The sequence below is a fragment of the Trachemys scripta genome, chromosome 3 (genome assembly GCF_013100865.1).
Source record: "Trachemys scripta elegans isolate TJP31775 chromosome 3, CAS_Tse_1.0, whole genome shotgun sequence".
Classification (NCBI taxonomy): Eukaryota; Metazoa; Chordata; order Testudines; family Emydidae; genus Trachemys; species Trachemys scripta.
The window spans coordinates 82298195-82314188 of NC_048300.1; the positions used below are offsets into that span (position 1 = coordinate 82298195).

The window sequence follows — 15994 nt, forward strand, 5'->3', positions numbered from 1 at the left end:
GTGGTCAACTTTTGATGTTGGAAACAAAATAATTAGTGCAGTTGTCGATGAAGAAATTGGCTGTGGATTAGTAGTTAGCTTTTAAGTAGAAAGGCACTGGGGTCATAGAGTTTGGAGCAGGAGCTGAGTTTTCCTAAAGTTCAAGTGTGTTCAGATTTGGTTTTGATTTGGGCCTGTCCCTACACCAAAATGTTCATTCCTACTTTTTTATTAGCCAGGCTTGTAAAACTGATGTGATGCATATGCCAGTGCAGCATCTGATTTTGCATGAGGCCTGGTGATTCAGTGTGAGCTTTTGGAAAGAGAGAACTCTCCAATATGCTGAGAGATGAACAGCCAGCTCAGATAATTTTAACAAACAAACATGATCTTTCTGACGCTCTGGAGATGGGTCTGACTCAGTGTATTTATTTCTAATTCATGTCAAAGCTAAGAATGATCCCTGATGAAGTACGTACCAGCTGCAACCTTGGCTGCACTAACCTCTACAGTGTGGGGCAGATCATTTCCTCTTAACATGTTTGTCATATGCTGGTCTCAGAAGAACTATTTAGAGCATCTCTTTCTCTATTCATTATTCTTACTGCATTTCTTTGGGAAATGTTTACCTTGCTGGGTAATTCCAGGGCACTAAGGACCATGAACAACTGTGCATGCCAGGCCCATTGACATCAATTAACATCGCTATTGATGTCAACAGAGGTTGCACGCAAGAATCAAGAGTTGTCTACCTGGCCCTAGGGGGATGTACGCTCTTTGCTCAGGTGAAACTGGATGTCCTACAAGTTTTCTACCAGGAGGTACTTTAATAAGGAAGGTTTAGCTCCTTGACCTTTTTGTAGAAAAATGCTTGCTTTGTAACTGGAGGAAGCATCAGAAAAACAATGAAAGGGGAAAAAATAAGTAGCATGGGTTTTAGAATACCCATCTAGTTAAAATCCAGGGATGGTACCAGTAGCTATTACTGAGCCCTGTTATTTGCTTTGTTTAAAAATGTTTATAAGTGTTCATTTTAAAAATGATAAATACAATGTAACTCTTATTTTCCTTGCTATGTCAGGTTAATTCTTGGGCTGGCTACCAGAGAATGTTGTATGGGTGTGTGACTCAAAGGGCAGAAGGATTTAAACTTTTTAAGACCCAGATCACCCCCTTCCATGGGCTTTACAATGAGAGAGGATCTTAAGGGAAAGAAATATCCCTGATGATCCCTTCAGAGTAGTTGGTCCAGTTGGTCTATCCAGGGGCAACCCTATATGCTCTCCCTCCCCCCCCATTCCCACATGGAATAGGCGACTGCTCCCACCCCTAAACCTGCTAGATTTCAACCAGGCCAGGAACCAGCTGTGCAGAGGCACCATACATCTGCCATTGCTCCACACCTGTGGTTTCTCCCCACTGCCCTGACCCAGACAACACATCTCCGTTCATGCTTCTCTACACTCCTTCTGGTCGTGGCAATTCCCAGGCCTCAGAGCAGGGCTCTGGGGACAGGGGAGAGAGGGGGAAATAATTCAGTAGAACCTCGATTTCACAAACATCAATCTTACGAACAACCATCTTATATGAACCACTTTTCACGGCCAGGAATAAAGAACCTCCGTAACAATAGTGATGTTGATGAAGAACACATTGACATCCCTTCACATTCCAATGGCTTCAGTGCCTTGGACTGAAGGACAAGAAGAAAGCCAAGCAGTCTGCCACCCTCCTACTTATGCACCATACCTACTCTAATTTTAGATGTTCAATTTTATGAACTGTTCGATTTTCTGAATTCAGTTCCCAATTAGTTCATAAAATAGGAGTTCTACTTTCTAGCCGTGGGTTGTATTTTTTTCCCCTGGGGAATCTCCACAAGGCCAAAGGGAGAACAGAGCCCCCAATCTGCCCACTCTTTCTCCCAGCCTGCCCAGCCCCTTCCCTCTCTGCATGGACCCCAGACTTGTGGAGTGCCCTCTGTTGTAATGGTGCTGTGCAACAAGACTGATGTGCAGGAGAGGGGAGATCCATGCATGGATGTTCCCCTCTGTGTTCAGATACAGGGTGGGAGGAGGTGATTCATGCATATCAGAGTCTTGAGATAATGACGGAGACTATGAGAGTGTGACTGCTAATTTAGTAGGGCTTGCTGTTGGATGGTAGTGGTGACCTTCATTGCTGCAAATGTTGTACCATTACTCACCTTCTGATCTCTAGGTGTCTCATGTAGTCATACCCTCGTTTCTTCTGCAGATTCCCCTGGTGTTCCTCCCAGTGCCAATGCTCATCATCTTTTTAGAGGATTCAGCTTCATTGCATCCAGCTTGGTGCAAGAGCCTTCACAGCCAGATTTGCACAAAATCACAGTTCATCCAATTGTGCAGGTACTGACACTTTGCATTATACTTCACATTTGATGAGCAGATATATAGCCGCATAGTACATTTTAAACTACATCAGTCAATCAGATTATCCATCCCATGTCTATTTACATACAGCCGGCAGAAGGTGCAAAAAGAAAGATATTCCAAAGGCTTTTAGTTTTACGTTCAACTTTCCTATTTACTGGCATAAAGAAAATGTCAATCACACAATTTAATTACTGAAACAAAGTGCACTTCTAAATACCTGACTATGAGCTGGCTCATGGGCATATGAATGGCCATACTGGGTCAGACCAGTGGTCTGTCCGGATCAATATCCCGTCTTCCAAAAGTGACCGCTGCCAGATGCTTCAGAGGAAATAAACATAACAGGGAAATTTATCAAGTGATCCAATCCCTGTCATTGAGTCCCAGCTTCTGACAACCACAGAATCTGATTCACATCCCTGATCATCTTGGTTAATAGCCATTGGTGGATTTATACTCCATGAACTTATATAATTCTTTTTAACCCTATTGTCATTTTGGCCTTCACAACATCTCCTGGCAATGAGTTCCATAAGTTAACTGTGCATTCTGTGAAGACGTACCCTTTCTCGTGTTTTTTTTAAACCTGCTGCCTATTAATTTAATTGGGTGACCCCTGGTTCTTGTGTCATGTGATGGGGTAAATAACGCTTCCTTATTCATTTTCTCCCCACCATTCATGATTTTATAGATCTCCATCATATCCTCCCCTTAGTTGTCTCCTTTCTAAGATGAACAGTCCCAATCTTTTTAATCTCTCTTTGTATGAAAGTTGTTCCATCCCCCTAATAATTTTTGTTGCCCTTCTCTGTACTGTGTCCAATGCTAATATATCTTTTTTGAATGCATCTACCAGAATGGCACGCAGTATTCAAGATGTGGGCATACCATGGATTTATATAGTGGCATTATGATATTTTCTGTCCTATTTTCGGACTTATCTATTTATCCTTCACACGACACACAGTCAACCTGTGGAACTCATTGCCAGGGGATGTTGTGGAGGCCAAAACTATAATGGGATTCAAAAAAGAATTAGATAAGTTCATAGAGGGTAGGTCCGTCAATGGCTATTAGCCAAGTTGGTCAGGGATGCAACCCCATGCTCTGGGTGTCCTAGCCGCTGACTGCCAGAAGCTGGGAGTGGACAACAGAGGATGGGTCACTCAGGGGTGGCAGGTTTGTATAATTTTTCATGGTGCCCAGAACAGGTCCAAGTCCCCCCGCCCCACATGCCTTGTAAGGCGGCAAAAAACTTGGAGCTCGCCCTGTCTCCTTGGCTCTTTTGGGAATGGCAAAGAGAGTATCAGTTGTGTGTGAGGACTGTTTCTGCCCACTTACTCATTAGTGCAGATTTGCACGCAAACTAAAAGAACTCCACACACTTGAGTGAATAGCACTGTGACCACGTGAGTATTGCAGTCTTGCACACAAGGACTTTTCTGATGCACTTCATGGTGAGTGCCCCTGCTTATGGTATCAGCTTTCATCCTGCTAATATTCTGTGTGATACAATGCAGTATAATTTTTATATAGCTTGTTTTGTACAATAGTAGCACAGAACACTTCACAGGCAATTACTGAGGCTGGCCAAAAAACAAGAATTCCATTTTGAAAAACATTTTGAGGATTCAGCATTAGGCTTCATTTCTCATTGGGCCAAAAATGAGACTTCAGAATTCTCTGTGAAAAACAAAACAGACAGACACAACTCCCAGAACAGCTAATATCTCAGTGGTTAGGGCACTCACTTGGCACGTGGGAGACCTAGATTCAAATCTCTCTACCTTAACCACCGTCCTATTGAGTCAGTCTCTCAATCTGTCCTGTTGGAGCTGTTCCTCTTTGTATAAATACTTAACTATTCATTGGGCCAGAGAAAGAGTGTGATTAATTTCTAATGGGAATTGGATCTCCAAATCCCACATATGGCTAAAACCATCTCAGCCATTGTTTCTAGACATACAGTTGTAGTTTACTGAGGAAGAACACCAATAAGGAAGGAGATACATTTATTTAGAAAGTGGCCACAACTTCATTGAACTGAACTTAAATAATTTCTAAGGACAATGGATCCTTGGTAGATGTTTGGAGAGGGTGAGCTCAGCAGTCCCTTTATTGTCACTGGCCAGGATTCTTCTGTTTTTATGGTTCCATAATGCTTGTCTTTTGATTTCCCTTGTTTTGTCTTTCTCTACAGCAGTTACATGGGAACAATATTCATTTTACAGATGGATATGAGATCAAGGAGGACATAGGTGTTGGCTCCTATTCAGTATGCAAGAGGTGTGTGCATAAAGTAACAGAAGCAGAGTTTGCAGTGAAGGTAAGAAATCATCCTGGCAGATGCAAATATATGGTCAAGGCTGCTCCATTACATTGGGCATCAATCTGGCCACTGACTGGTTTGTTTTTTAGAAGGATTAGATGTTGACCTTTAAGGTTCATCCTTCTGATTTAACCTCAGCAAATGAAATTGCAGAAGGAAAGGACCTTTCATTCTCATACAGAATATCAATTCAGTCAGGTTTAGATTATTGTTAATCATTTCAGCCACTCTCCCTGCTACCTAGATAATAGATTTGAACAGGATCTAAATTGAAATAGCCCCCAAATGAAGAAAAAAATGTTGTGAAGTATACTTCTTATAAATGCAAACCACCTTTGTTTCTCATTCTCCAGGGTGTATTAAACTATGACACTTCCTGAGTATAATTAGAGATGTTTGGGAAAAGAAATATACTGCACTATCATAGGCACCTGTGATTAATCAGATTCCCTGCCCCTTCTGTCTCATTGGCATTCAGACACACTACCAACGCACAAAGGAGACCAATGGAGAGATCCAACAGAGAATTAAAATATTAATTAAATAGACTTCAGTTAGACATGAAAGAAAAAGCAAAGGACTTTACATTTGGTAGAGTCACAGTGCACAGCTGCAGCAAAGAAAGCCAGCAAGTTGCAAGGGTGTATAAAAAGGGAATTATTTTCGAATAGGAAATAATGGTCTCTCTGTATAATTCTTTGGTAAGGTCATATCTGGAGTATTAAGTTGCAGCATCTGTTGCCTGTATTAAATAAAGGATATGCAGGTATTAGAGAGAGCAGAGGATGAAACCCACAGGACTGGCTGATGGTCTGGAGGGTTTGTCTTTGGAGGAAAAGTTCCAAACATTAAACATGTTTAGCATCTTGAAGAAAAATAGATACTAACAAAAAAGCTCAAGTGTCAGAGAAGTAGACAGTGACATGTTCTTTCTGCAAGAAAAGGGGATAATGCATGGTCGTGATTTGAAGCTGAAATCAATGGGACTATTTCCAGAGAGATCTGAGTCCTCAGTGTGACTTAGGGTAGTAGAATCAGGCCCAATGATCCTGTATTATCTAGTGGAAACTGGTGCATAAATAAACATAAGGTAAAGGTGGATATTTACTTGAAATCAAATTGTGGTATGTAGTTGAGTATGTTTGCTGAACTTGCAGTATATGCGGGACATCAGCAAATTACCTTTCTTCTGAATATTTTCCTTTTCTAAGTTTCAAAATGGATTTGAAACTTAGTTTTGTTATAAATTGTGTCTTTGCAGGTGGGATAGGGAGATGAGAGTTTCATGATAATTGAGTTTGTTCATGTCCATGTTGAGGTAGCAGTTGATTAAGTACACAACCACATGCTGAAAAGGAGCGTGGACTTCTGTGTGAACTTGTGAGGTTTTCCATGTAAAGTGAATGGAGAAGTTACAATTTTCCAATGTCCACTGTTCTTGTCAACAGATGGTGCTGGGTTGTAGTAGGAATAATTTTACTTTAATGAAATTACATCTGTGCCTGCACAGAAACATGTTTTGAACCAAAAATGTATTTAATATTTTCTTAGTGTTAAATATTTTGATATCTTTGGTAGTAAGCATGAAAACAAAGCTCAAAGGGCTAGATGCCTTTAGGTACTACTACGATCCTCAAAACCCCTGCTCAGCTGCCACTTAACTCTTTAGGTGCCTGAAGTTCCTTGGCAACTAAATTTCCATGTTAAAGTCCCCTAGGGACCTAGTTTCTGCCAGCGAGCATACACAGAGCCACCTTAATCTAGGTGCTCGGATGTCTATCAGATGCCTAAGTCCCATTGGGTTCCTCAAATTAAGCATTTCCCCCACCCTATGGGGCCCAAATCTGGGAGGTGTGCACAGAGCACACTTAACCCACACAAAAAGGCCGGAGGAGGTGATGGCAGTGTCCCCCTTATAGTAGCCCAGACATAGGAAACACCCAAGACATAGGAAAATCAGGTTCAGTTCTCTCCTTTGCCCGATGTGGAGCAGGGATTTGAACTTGAGTCTACTCCCTCTCAAGAGAGTGCCTTGACCTGCAGGATGTTCTGGGGTAGGCCTCACTCCTGTTGAAGCAGTTCCATTTTGTCTAAATAATTAAATGGTCCTTGGAGCGGGAGGATTGGAACCTCCAGTGAGTGCCCCAACCACCAGGCTAGAGAGTCATTGTCACTCTTTCTCTAGCCCAGTGTTAGCACTTAAGAGAATATTCCCCCACAGGACAGTGGTATCAGCAGCAAAGAAGCTAGGAACATGACTTTGTGGAATCACTGCAGGAAGATATGAATAATGTCACTGAGTGAATAATCTCTGCCAGTTGCCCTGAGGACACAACACACCATGCTGCACAGTCCCTGTTGGGATTTATTTACTATTTCTGTGTCGGAAAATAGATTCTCCATAAATTGAGTCAGAGTACTGAGACAGAATAACTCAGAGCTGCAGCCAGAAAAGCCACCCAATAAAAGGAACCCCTCCCTAATCCAGAAACAGTATGTTTGTTAAAATGTATGGCATTTCTCCCCTTTTTCACACTATTGTTCATCTGCCTTCTCTGTCCACATCATGCAACTAGCTGGGGCCATATTTATAAAGGTATTTAGGCACCTAAAGATACAAAGAGAAGCCTAGAGGGATTTTTTAAAGCACCTAAGCAGTTTAGGCACCTAATTCTCATTGGCTTTACATAGGCATTAGGCACCTAACTCACTTAGGTGAGCTGCGTTTGTCTATGCAGGGGGGTTGTTATGCACTAACTTTAGTTTGTGCACATTAAAATGACCTGTGTCTACATGACACAATTCTTAGGGTATTAACTAAATTACAATTAGACGTAGGTCTTGCCTGGCAAGCTGGGATGTGACTCTGCTGTGCATTAGCTGTCCATGTGCACCCTGCTGCTGTGCACTAAGAATTCCCTAAAGTGCGATCCACTCCCGTTTCAAAGCAGGGTAGCTGAAAGCACACTAACAAACTCTCAGTGCGCATCAGCAGGGTCCACATGGGCATTAAGTGCAGGTTAGTGTAAGATAGATTTACACCCCTGCTTGCCACAAGCTAAATGTTCATGTAGGCAAGCCCAAAAGCTCCTGGTTGCCTAATTCACTTATAAAAATGAGCGTTACGTGCTTTTGAAATTTTTCCATTGGGTCTCTTTTCCACCTCACGTCCAAGTTACAGAGAATTCAACTAAAATGGTTGCTGGAGGTTTATTGTTTGGTGTGCAGTTTTGCGATATAAATACAGGTAATGTCACTCACTTCCCCGAGATCCTTGGGAAGGCACAGACACGAGGAAAGGAATTGGAAAAATGATCATTTTACAGATCTCTGCTCTGGTTCAGAGCCTTCAAATATTGACGTGTTTGCAAAGGCAGGTATAGCAGATGTCTTGGGATTTTAAACAGCAAAGGGGTTTGGTTTTGTCGAGCACGTTTGCACGGATTATATTGGTGTCATTGTACCAGTGGTGTCAAAGAGTAAATGAAAATCAGGTCAATCTATTTAAGTTATCTCAGTATTAAGAGAAAGTAAGTCACTTAAGTAAAAGGAAAATGCTTCAGCAAGTGTGTGCGTATCTGGGGAGGATATTGTACCAAAGAAAAAAACAATTGATATGAAATCCCCAAAACAGATCGAGAGCTTTGCTTCAAAGAAGAAAGGCAACAGCTTTGCTACAACAAGGGAGTAGCAAATCAGACACTGGAAAACATTCCAGAGACTTGATACAAGTCAGCACTCTTGGAGAAAAGTTTTCTTTGTTTAAATACTGTTGCTGATTTTCAGCTTTGATCCCTATATGCAAATCGCAATGAAGATATGGGGCTAGATTCTCAGATGTGTCCATTTTCCACTGGCCAGAGCTGAAGTGAGACTGCAGAGGCGCTGGCTACCTCTCTCTGATTCTAGGGCGTGCTCTAAACTACATGGGTTGGTTCTAGCCCACAGGGGCTGTTACTCTAGTAGAGAATGGCCAAAGCAGAGTAGTGCTCCAGCCATGATCCCGTCTGCCCCAACATGCCACCTTCACCAGAGGCTGCAGATGTGAATGGTACAGGAGCCAGCTACATCAACTCCATGCCAGCTGTGGATTCTCCCATGCTGAAGGAATCTCCAACTAGTAAGATCTGATGGCTTTCTGGCCCCTTCTTACTATTGGAGCCAGGCAGAGTGACTGGATCATGGGAGAGAATCTGGCCAAAAAAAGCATAAAGTACAGATGGGCACAAATGAACACCCGAGACCTGAACACCCCAACACCTTGAGGAAGTTGGATCTGGAAACTGCATCTGAATGTAATGACTTTATCCTATCTCTATAATGTGCCAAGCCAACACCCTGGCTCCAAACACTCCCCAGCTTTGAGCAGAGTCAAATTTTTGATATAGAGAAAAATTTTACAGCATGGGCCCCTCTCTAGGATAAAATGACATTTACTTTTAGCTTATAACGCTCATAATTAGTAAGCATTCTGTGGATGCATCCACCCCTGTATGTTTTGATATAGGCTGATTTGGAAGAAAGGTGCATTTTATGTAAGCTGTACAGATACAAAACAAATGGAGAAGCAGTGTCTACAAGTACAAATGGAAAGGCAGCGTCTACAAGCCATCAACAGAGAGCAGTTGATAACCCATCAGAGTGACGGGCTATTATTGCAGGGTCTGTGTAATCAGTCCCCCAAAATACATGTATTTCTGTGCTAATGACCCTGAGTGAAGTGGTCTAGCGAAGAAAGCCCAAGTGGTATATATCATAATTAACCTTTGCTTCTCTTCTCTTCTCCTTTCCGTTAATGTTCATAGTTGTAATTTGCTGGTTTTCAGATGCTTGACCTAAATAGACATGAAAGCATATTAGTCTGAAGGCTAGAGAGTACTCAATAAAATGTAGCTCATTGCACAATATTCTCCTCATAACCTGCAGCTATATCAGGAGTTTATTACTAAGTGCAGAAAGCACTGAATAACTACTAAGATAAATTTAGCCTTCCAACACTGTCTGGCAGGTTGAGGCATTTGTTTGGTATTCTTTTTAAGGAAACAGGAATTTGTATGTCTTTGTTTATTGAAGCAGAAAAAGGAAAAAATTCTGCCCCGAGGTCCTCAAGTCTGATTGCTTGTTGAGGTGTCTGTATTATTTGGACTGCTTTGCCTGGCCACTCGCTCTCTCTGAAAATGGGAGTCATCTGTCTGAAATGAAGCAGATTGTAAACTCTTCAGGGGAGAGACCATGTTTATGTGCATCTGTCCACAAGGCACCCACCACACTTGTGGGCATGGAATAAATAAATTGCCCACTAGGAAGTGTAATGAGAATTTCAATGGACAATCTCAGGTTTGCTATATCCTTTGGCCCCAATCTTGCCAGCTCCTAGAAGCAAGTGCCTACATATAGCCCCTCTGATTTTAGCAGGGCTCTGGATGGGATCCAGGGTCCATTTGTGTGCTTAGTTTGCAAGATCAGGGCAATTTTAAGAAACTTTTTTTTATTTAACAGTGAAACAAGTTTCACAGTAAATTGAACAAATCTAGCATACAGTGTAACTGCATAGTATCAAATGGGATATGTTCCTGGAGCCAAGCAATAACAAAAATAATGCTCAGTGTTAAACCTGATTAGGTAACAAGGGAGGGAATGGGACGGACGTGTATAGGCCAAATTCTGAGGTCCAGATTTTACTGTCCTTTGTCATGCAAACTCCATTGATTTTATTAGGCGGGGGGTGGGGTGAAATGAGGGCTGCGTAAGGATCTTGAGATTTGGCTCTGTATTTCCGTCCCGGGGCACTGTAGTATAGGACCCAACACTACTGGGGAGAGTTGGCATCAAGAACAAGTTTAGGTGCTGCCAGGGGTTCCCAAGAGTCCCATGTTTAAATTCAGCTGGAGAGAAGGTTGGAATGATTTTCTTGTCTCCAATGTAATCTCCATGTCTCTGAGTGTTAACTGCACCCTTCCAGAGATTACTTACAAAAATACTTATGAAGAGGAAATATTTTGCCTAAAATCTTTAGAATGGACCAGATCACATCAAATGACAGGTATGTGTCAGTATTTCCCCAGGAGAAGAAATCTCCCCCAGGATTTTACCCCAGCTCTCCCCAACCCCCTTAATCAGACGATAATGTAATGAAAACGATCAGTGTATGCCAGATATTTCTCAGGAGGAAAGCATGAACATTTGAACATTTATAGCAAAGAGCAACTTAACATAAGTTTGTTTTCTCCATCCTTCATTATGACTATGAAAAAGCACTTTTGTTTAAACAGGAAAACAGATTAATAAATTTCCCATTCTCTCTCTTTCTCTCGCACATACACACACACACACACTTCTGCGAGCAGATTCTGTTATAGTACTATATTACATAGGGTTTGTCACAGATCACTAGCTAATTAATGAGGTATTAGTGCTGCTCTACATAGTCCCAGTGTGACCATATCTAGAATAATTTATGCAGTTCTAGTCCCCATATTTTAAAGAGGAATACAGACATGCCAAAGAAAATACTAAGAATGAACAATAGATACTACACAAGGACTGCAAGGCATGCTATATCAGGAGAGCTTGGGGAAGCTAGAATGTGTACAGTTGAGGAAAGACAAGCGTCCAGGGGGACATGATCAAAATCTATAAATATCTTCCAGGTGATAGAAATGATAGATGGCAAATATTCAGTCGCTGAGGAGGGCAGGACAAGAGGCAAAGGCTTGAAGCTAAGGAAAAGTTTTGGGGAAAAGTTGGATGGTGAGAGCAGTTAGTCGGTAGCATGGACTCCCAAGGGACATGATCAAGACACCATCACCGTCAGACAAGAACAGGTTTGATTTATCATTGATGATTAAATGATGCAAAAAGTAACCCAATAAAATGAAGGCATCAGAGACATGGCCTTTTCTGACCCCAGAAAATAGGGGGGGAAATCAGTACTTCCATTGTCATTCTTCTTGGAGACACTAAAAATCCTGTAGGCCTAACAGTTCAGTAAAAGCTACTTATTATCAGTCAAAGGATGCTTAGGCTGGTAGCATGACAACAGCATCAGTAGAGTACAGTAACTCCTCACTTAAAGTCATCCCGGTTAACATTGTTTTGTTGTTTGTTGCTGATCAATTAGAGAACATGCTTGTTTAAAGTTGCACAATGCTCCCTTATAACGTTGTTTGGCAGCTGCCTGCTTTGTCCACTGCTCGCAGAAAGAGCAGCCCATTGCAGCTGGCTGGTGGGGGCTCAGAACCAGGGTGGATCGGCAGCCCCCCTATCAGCTCCCCACACCCATAAGTTCCCTGTGCAGCAGCTGCCCAGCAGGCTTTCAATTGCCGGCAGTTCAGCTGTCCCTCCCCCCCGCCCCCGCTATGTGCTGCTCCTGCCCTCTGCCTTGGAGCTGCTCCGGAAGCCTCCTGCTTGCTGTGCGGGGAAGAGGGGTGCTAATGTCAGGGTGTCCCCCTCCCCTCTGCTTCTGCCCCCCGCTTACCCATCTCCATGGGGGGCAGGGGGACACACGACAGGGCTCAGGATGGAGGGAGCTTGCTAGCAGCAGCTACTGTCTCAACTTGCTGATCTACTTAAAAAGGCAATGTACTTAGAGTGGGGTCAGCGTACTTAAAGGGGCAATGTGCATCTCTCACTCACACTCACACACACGGTATGTGTCTCTGTCTGCCATGCTGTCTCCCCGCCCTCCATTTGTGCTGCCTTGTAGAATGGAGGCTACATTAACAACAATGTGTTAGCCCTTGAGGGCTCAGCCAAGTGCTAGTTCATCATTCAGCACTAAGGCATTCCCTGGGAAATATTCCACCCTCTGACTCCACCACTTCAACCAAGCTTCACAATCATCATTGCTGTGTACAGTATTAAATTGTTTGTTTAAAACTTATACTGTGTGTGTGTATATATATATATATATATAAAATAGTCTTTTGTCTGGTGAAAAAAAATTCCCTAGAACCTAACCCTCCCCCCACTTTACATTAATTCTTATGGGGAAATTGGATTTGCTTAACATCGTTTCGCTTAAAGTCGCATTTTTCAGGAACACAACTACAATGTTAAGCGAGGAGTTATTGTACATGATGCCATTCAATAAACACGGGTTTCAGAACAGATTTGGACAAACTCCTTGAGTTTCTTGCCCCTTGTGGAAGATTGTGGACTTGCACATGGGGCCTACTTTGCAAGAAGCTGCTCATGTGATATTCTGCAAAAGGGAAGGTATGGAAACTCTTAATAGCTAAAATTGTGTGTGCAGAGGATGAGCTGGGAATATCTAAGTACAACAGTGACTGGTGCTTTACAAATATCATAGATAGAGCATTTATAGAGGTAAAAATGGCAGCAAGAACAAAGGGATGGAAATGGGACATGAAGGGCTTATGAGGATCTGCCTTCTGATCTGTGGGAATATTTTAAAACCTTTTTCCTAATTATCCTCTTTTAACAAGTCTTAAGAGCCAAAACATACATATAGGCAGGGCTGGCCTTACCATGAGGCGAACTGAGGTGGCCGCCTCAGGTGCCAAACTATGCGGGGGGGGGGACGCCACTAGGACCCGGAGTGTAGAAAATTGTGTCTGCTGCTGGTGCATATGTATTCTCTCTGCTCTAGATGCACAGAGATGGTGGAGTGCTGTGCTGGAGGAAGGAGGGCTCAAGAGACCTAACAGGCAGACAGGAGTAAAGCTGAGAGGGAATAACAGAAAGCAGCAGGAGCTGCAGAGAGAGAGAGGAGGAGGAGCCTCTTATGTACCTCTCTAGCACCCCCAGGAGCCTGGACTGATTAACACCAGCTTCTCAGGGAGCTTCCTGTTTCCTGCTGCTTCCCTGAACCCACTTGAGGAGAGCAGGCAGTCAACTGAAATAATAGGAGCCAGTTAGGCTTTTAAGATGCTGATATCTTTCCTCATTCAGGCCCTGCCACCAGCCTACTTATTTGTCCCCTTCAATTGAGTATTGAGAGACACTATAGCTGGCACAGAACAGCAGTCATGTGTGAAAGAAGAAAACGCCCCTCTGGGGCAGCATTCAGAAAAAGAAAGAAAGCAAAAGAAGTTTTTCTATCTAAGCAGGAAGGAGAAATGTTCACGGTGAGTATTCTGGCCCCAGTGAGGATGTGAATGGTGAGGAGATGCCTGATCTTCCAGTTAGTCAGAGTGCTGGTGACCTGACAGCTACTGTAGGATCCATATCTCCATCTCAAATGGATGTAACCATGCACATTCCTGAAGAAAAGTGTAGATCAGAGAAGACTGTGGTGGCAGCGCAAGAAACAGCTGCTGCTGAGTTTAGTTCCTTAAGTCTAGGACTGTGGACCCACTTGAGCAGTAGCCTGAGGGACTTCCTTGTATTGCATAGGCCACAGCAAGTGAAAAACTTCATGTTCCCCAAAGACAATGAAAATAGAAGTTTCCATCCAACACATTACTGGCGTGAAATCCCCAATGGTGACAAAGTGGAGAGGCCATGGCTTATGTACTCAAAGAAGGCTGCATACTGTTTTTGTAGCAAACTCTTCCAGTCTAATGTTTCAGCCACATTGGGTTCTACAGGGACAAAGGACTGGAAAAATCTGGCTGGAAATATGGCATGCCATGAGAGAGCATTCCATAGGTGAAAAGAGCTTGAGATGAGACTAAGGTTAAAGGCCACTATAGATGATCAGCATCAAGAGAAGATTGCATCAGAGTCTCTACTGGCAAAATGTTCTGAAAAGGTTCATTGCCGTTGTGAGAATGCTTGCTACCCAAAGCCTAGCACTGCGTGGCACCTCAGATTAGCTGTATGTGCCAAACAATGGAAACTTCCTTAAAATTGTGGAGCTGATGGCTGAGTTTGATGCTGTACTCCAGGAGCATCTAAAAAGAATCACCACCCAAGAAATGTACACACATCACTACCTGGAAAAACAATTAAAAATGAGATCATACAGTTACAGGCAACAAAAGTCAAACAAGATTATGGCAGATCTGAAGTCAGCAAGATATTACTCTGTTATTCTGGACTGCACACCGGACATCAGCCATACAGAACAAATGACTGTAATGGTGCATTTTTGTAACAACAACAGAACCTAGTGAAAATGTCCCTGCAATGGTGACTATCCCAGAGCATTTTCTAGAATTTATTGTTGACATTGATGATACTACAGGAGCTGGTATGATAAATGTGCTTCTTAAAAAGCTGGAAGATATGGGAATTGCGATAGCTGACATGAGAGGCCAGGGCTACGATAATGGTGCCAACATGAGAGGAAAGAACAGAGGAGTGCAGACACGGATCCGAGAGTTAAACCCTCGAGCTTTTTTTGTCCCATGCAGTTCTCATTCATTGAACTTGGTGGTCAGTGATGCAGCATCAGCTTCTAGTGAGGTTGCTGAATTTTTTAATGTAATTCAAAGCATCTATGTATTTTTCTCTGCATCAACTCATCAATGGCAAATTTTGAAGCAACATCTGGGAACATCCTCTCTGACACTGAAACCACTGAGTGCCACACGATGGGAAAGTCGAGTGGAGGCGATAAAGCCTATCAAACACCAAATTGGGAAGATAGATGATGCCATAATTGTCATTATGAAGGATAATGCTATGACAGGAACTGTTCGTGGGAGAACAGTGGCAGAGGGCAATGGAATCACCAGAAACATACATAACTTCACATTTCTGTGTGGCTTAGTGTTGTGGCATGACATACTGTTTGAAATAAATGTTGTAACCAAGAGACTCCAAGGCGTTGACCTTGATATAGCTGGAGCAATGGAACAACTGGACAAAGCAAAGTCATACCTACAGTCTTACCGGTCAGATGAGGGTTTTCAAAACGTTCTGAAGAGTGCACAGAAATTGGCAGAGGAACTTCATGCTGAAGCTATTTTCCCACCCATTCAAGAATACAAGAGTCACCAGAGAAGAAGATATTTTGATTACGAGGCATGGGATAATCCCATAAGAGACCCCAAACAACAATTCAAAGTTGAATTCTTTAACCAGGTGCTAGATTGTGCAATGCAGTCAGTTGAAGAACGTTTCATGCAGCTCAAGGAATACAGCAGTATATGTGGGATGTTGTATGATATTCCAAAATTCCTCACTATACCTGAAGAAGACCTACACCAGCAATGCAGGGCACTAGAGACAGTGTTGACACACGATGACATGCGCAATATTGATGCGAGTGATTTACGTGATGAACTGAAAGCCCTTTCAAGATACATTTCAGCAGGATCAACTCCAACGGCTGTTCTGGAATATATGTGCACAAATAAGATGA

The 15994-nt window shown here is 42.7% G+C and overlaps 1 protein-coding gene across 2 annotated transcripts in view; it reads left to right on the top strand.

Annotated features, from left to right (window-relative positions):
* Window positions 1-15994, top strand: part of RPS6KA2 (ribosomal protein S6 kinase A2) — a 432449-nt gene that overhangs the window by 388549 nt on the left and 27906 nt on the right. For both annotated transcript variants that reach the window (XM_034765236.1, XM_034765237.1), the window contains 2 exons: window positions 2236-2366; window positions 4594-4719. In XM_034765236.1, the coding sequence (XP_034621127.1) occupies window positions 2236-2366; window positions 4594-4719 (257 nt within the window). The remainder of the gene's footprint in view (window positions 1-2235; window positions 2367-4593; window positions 4720-15994) is intronic.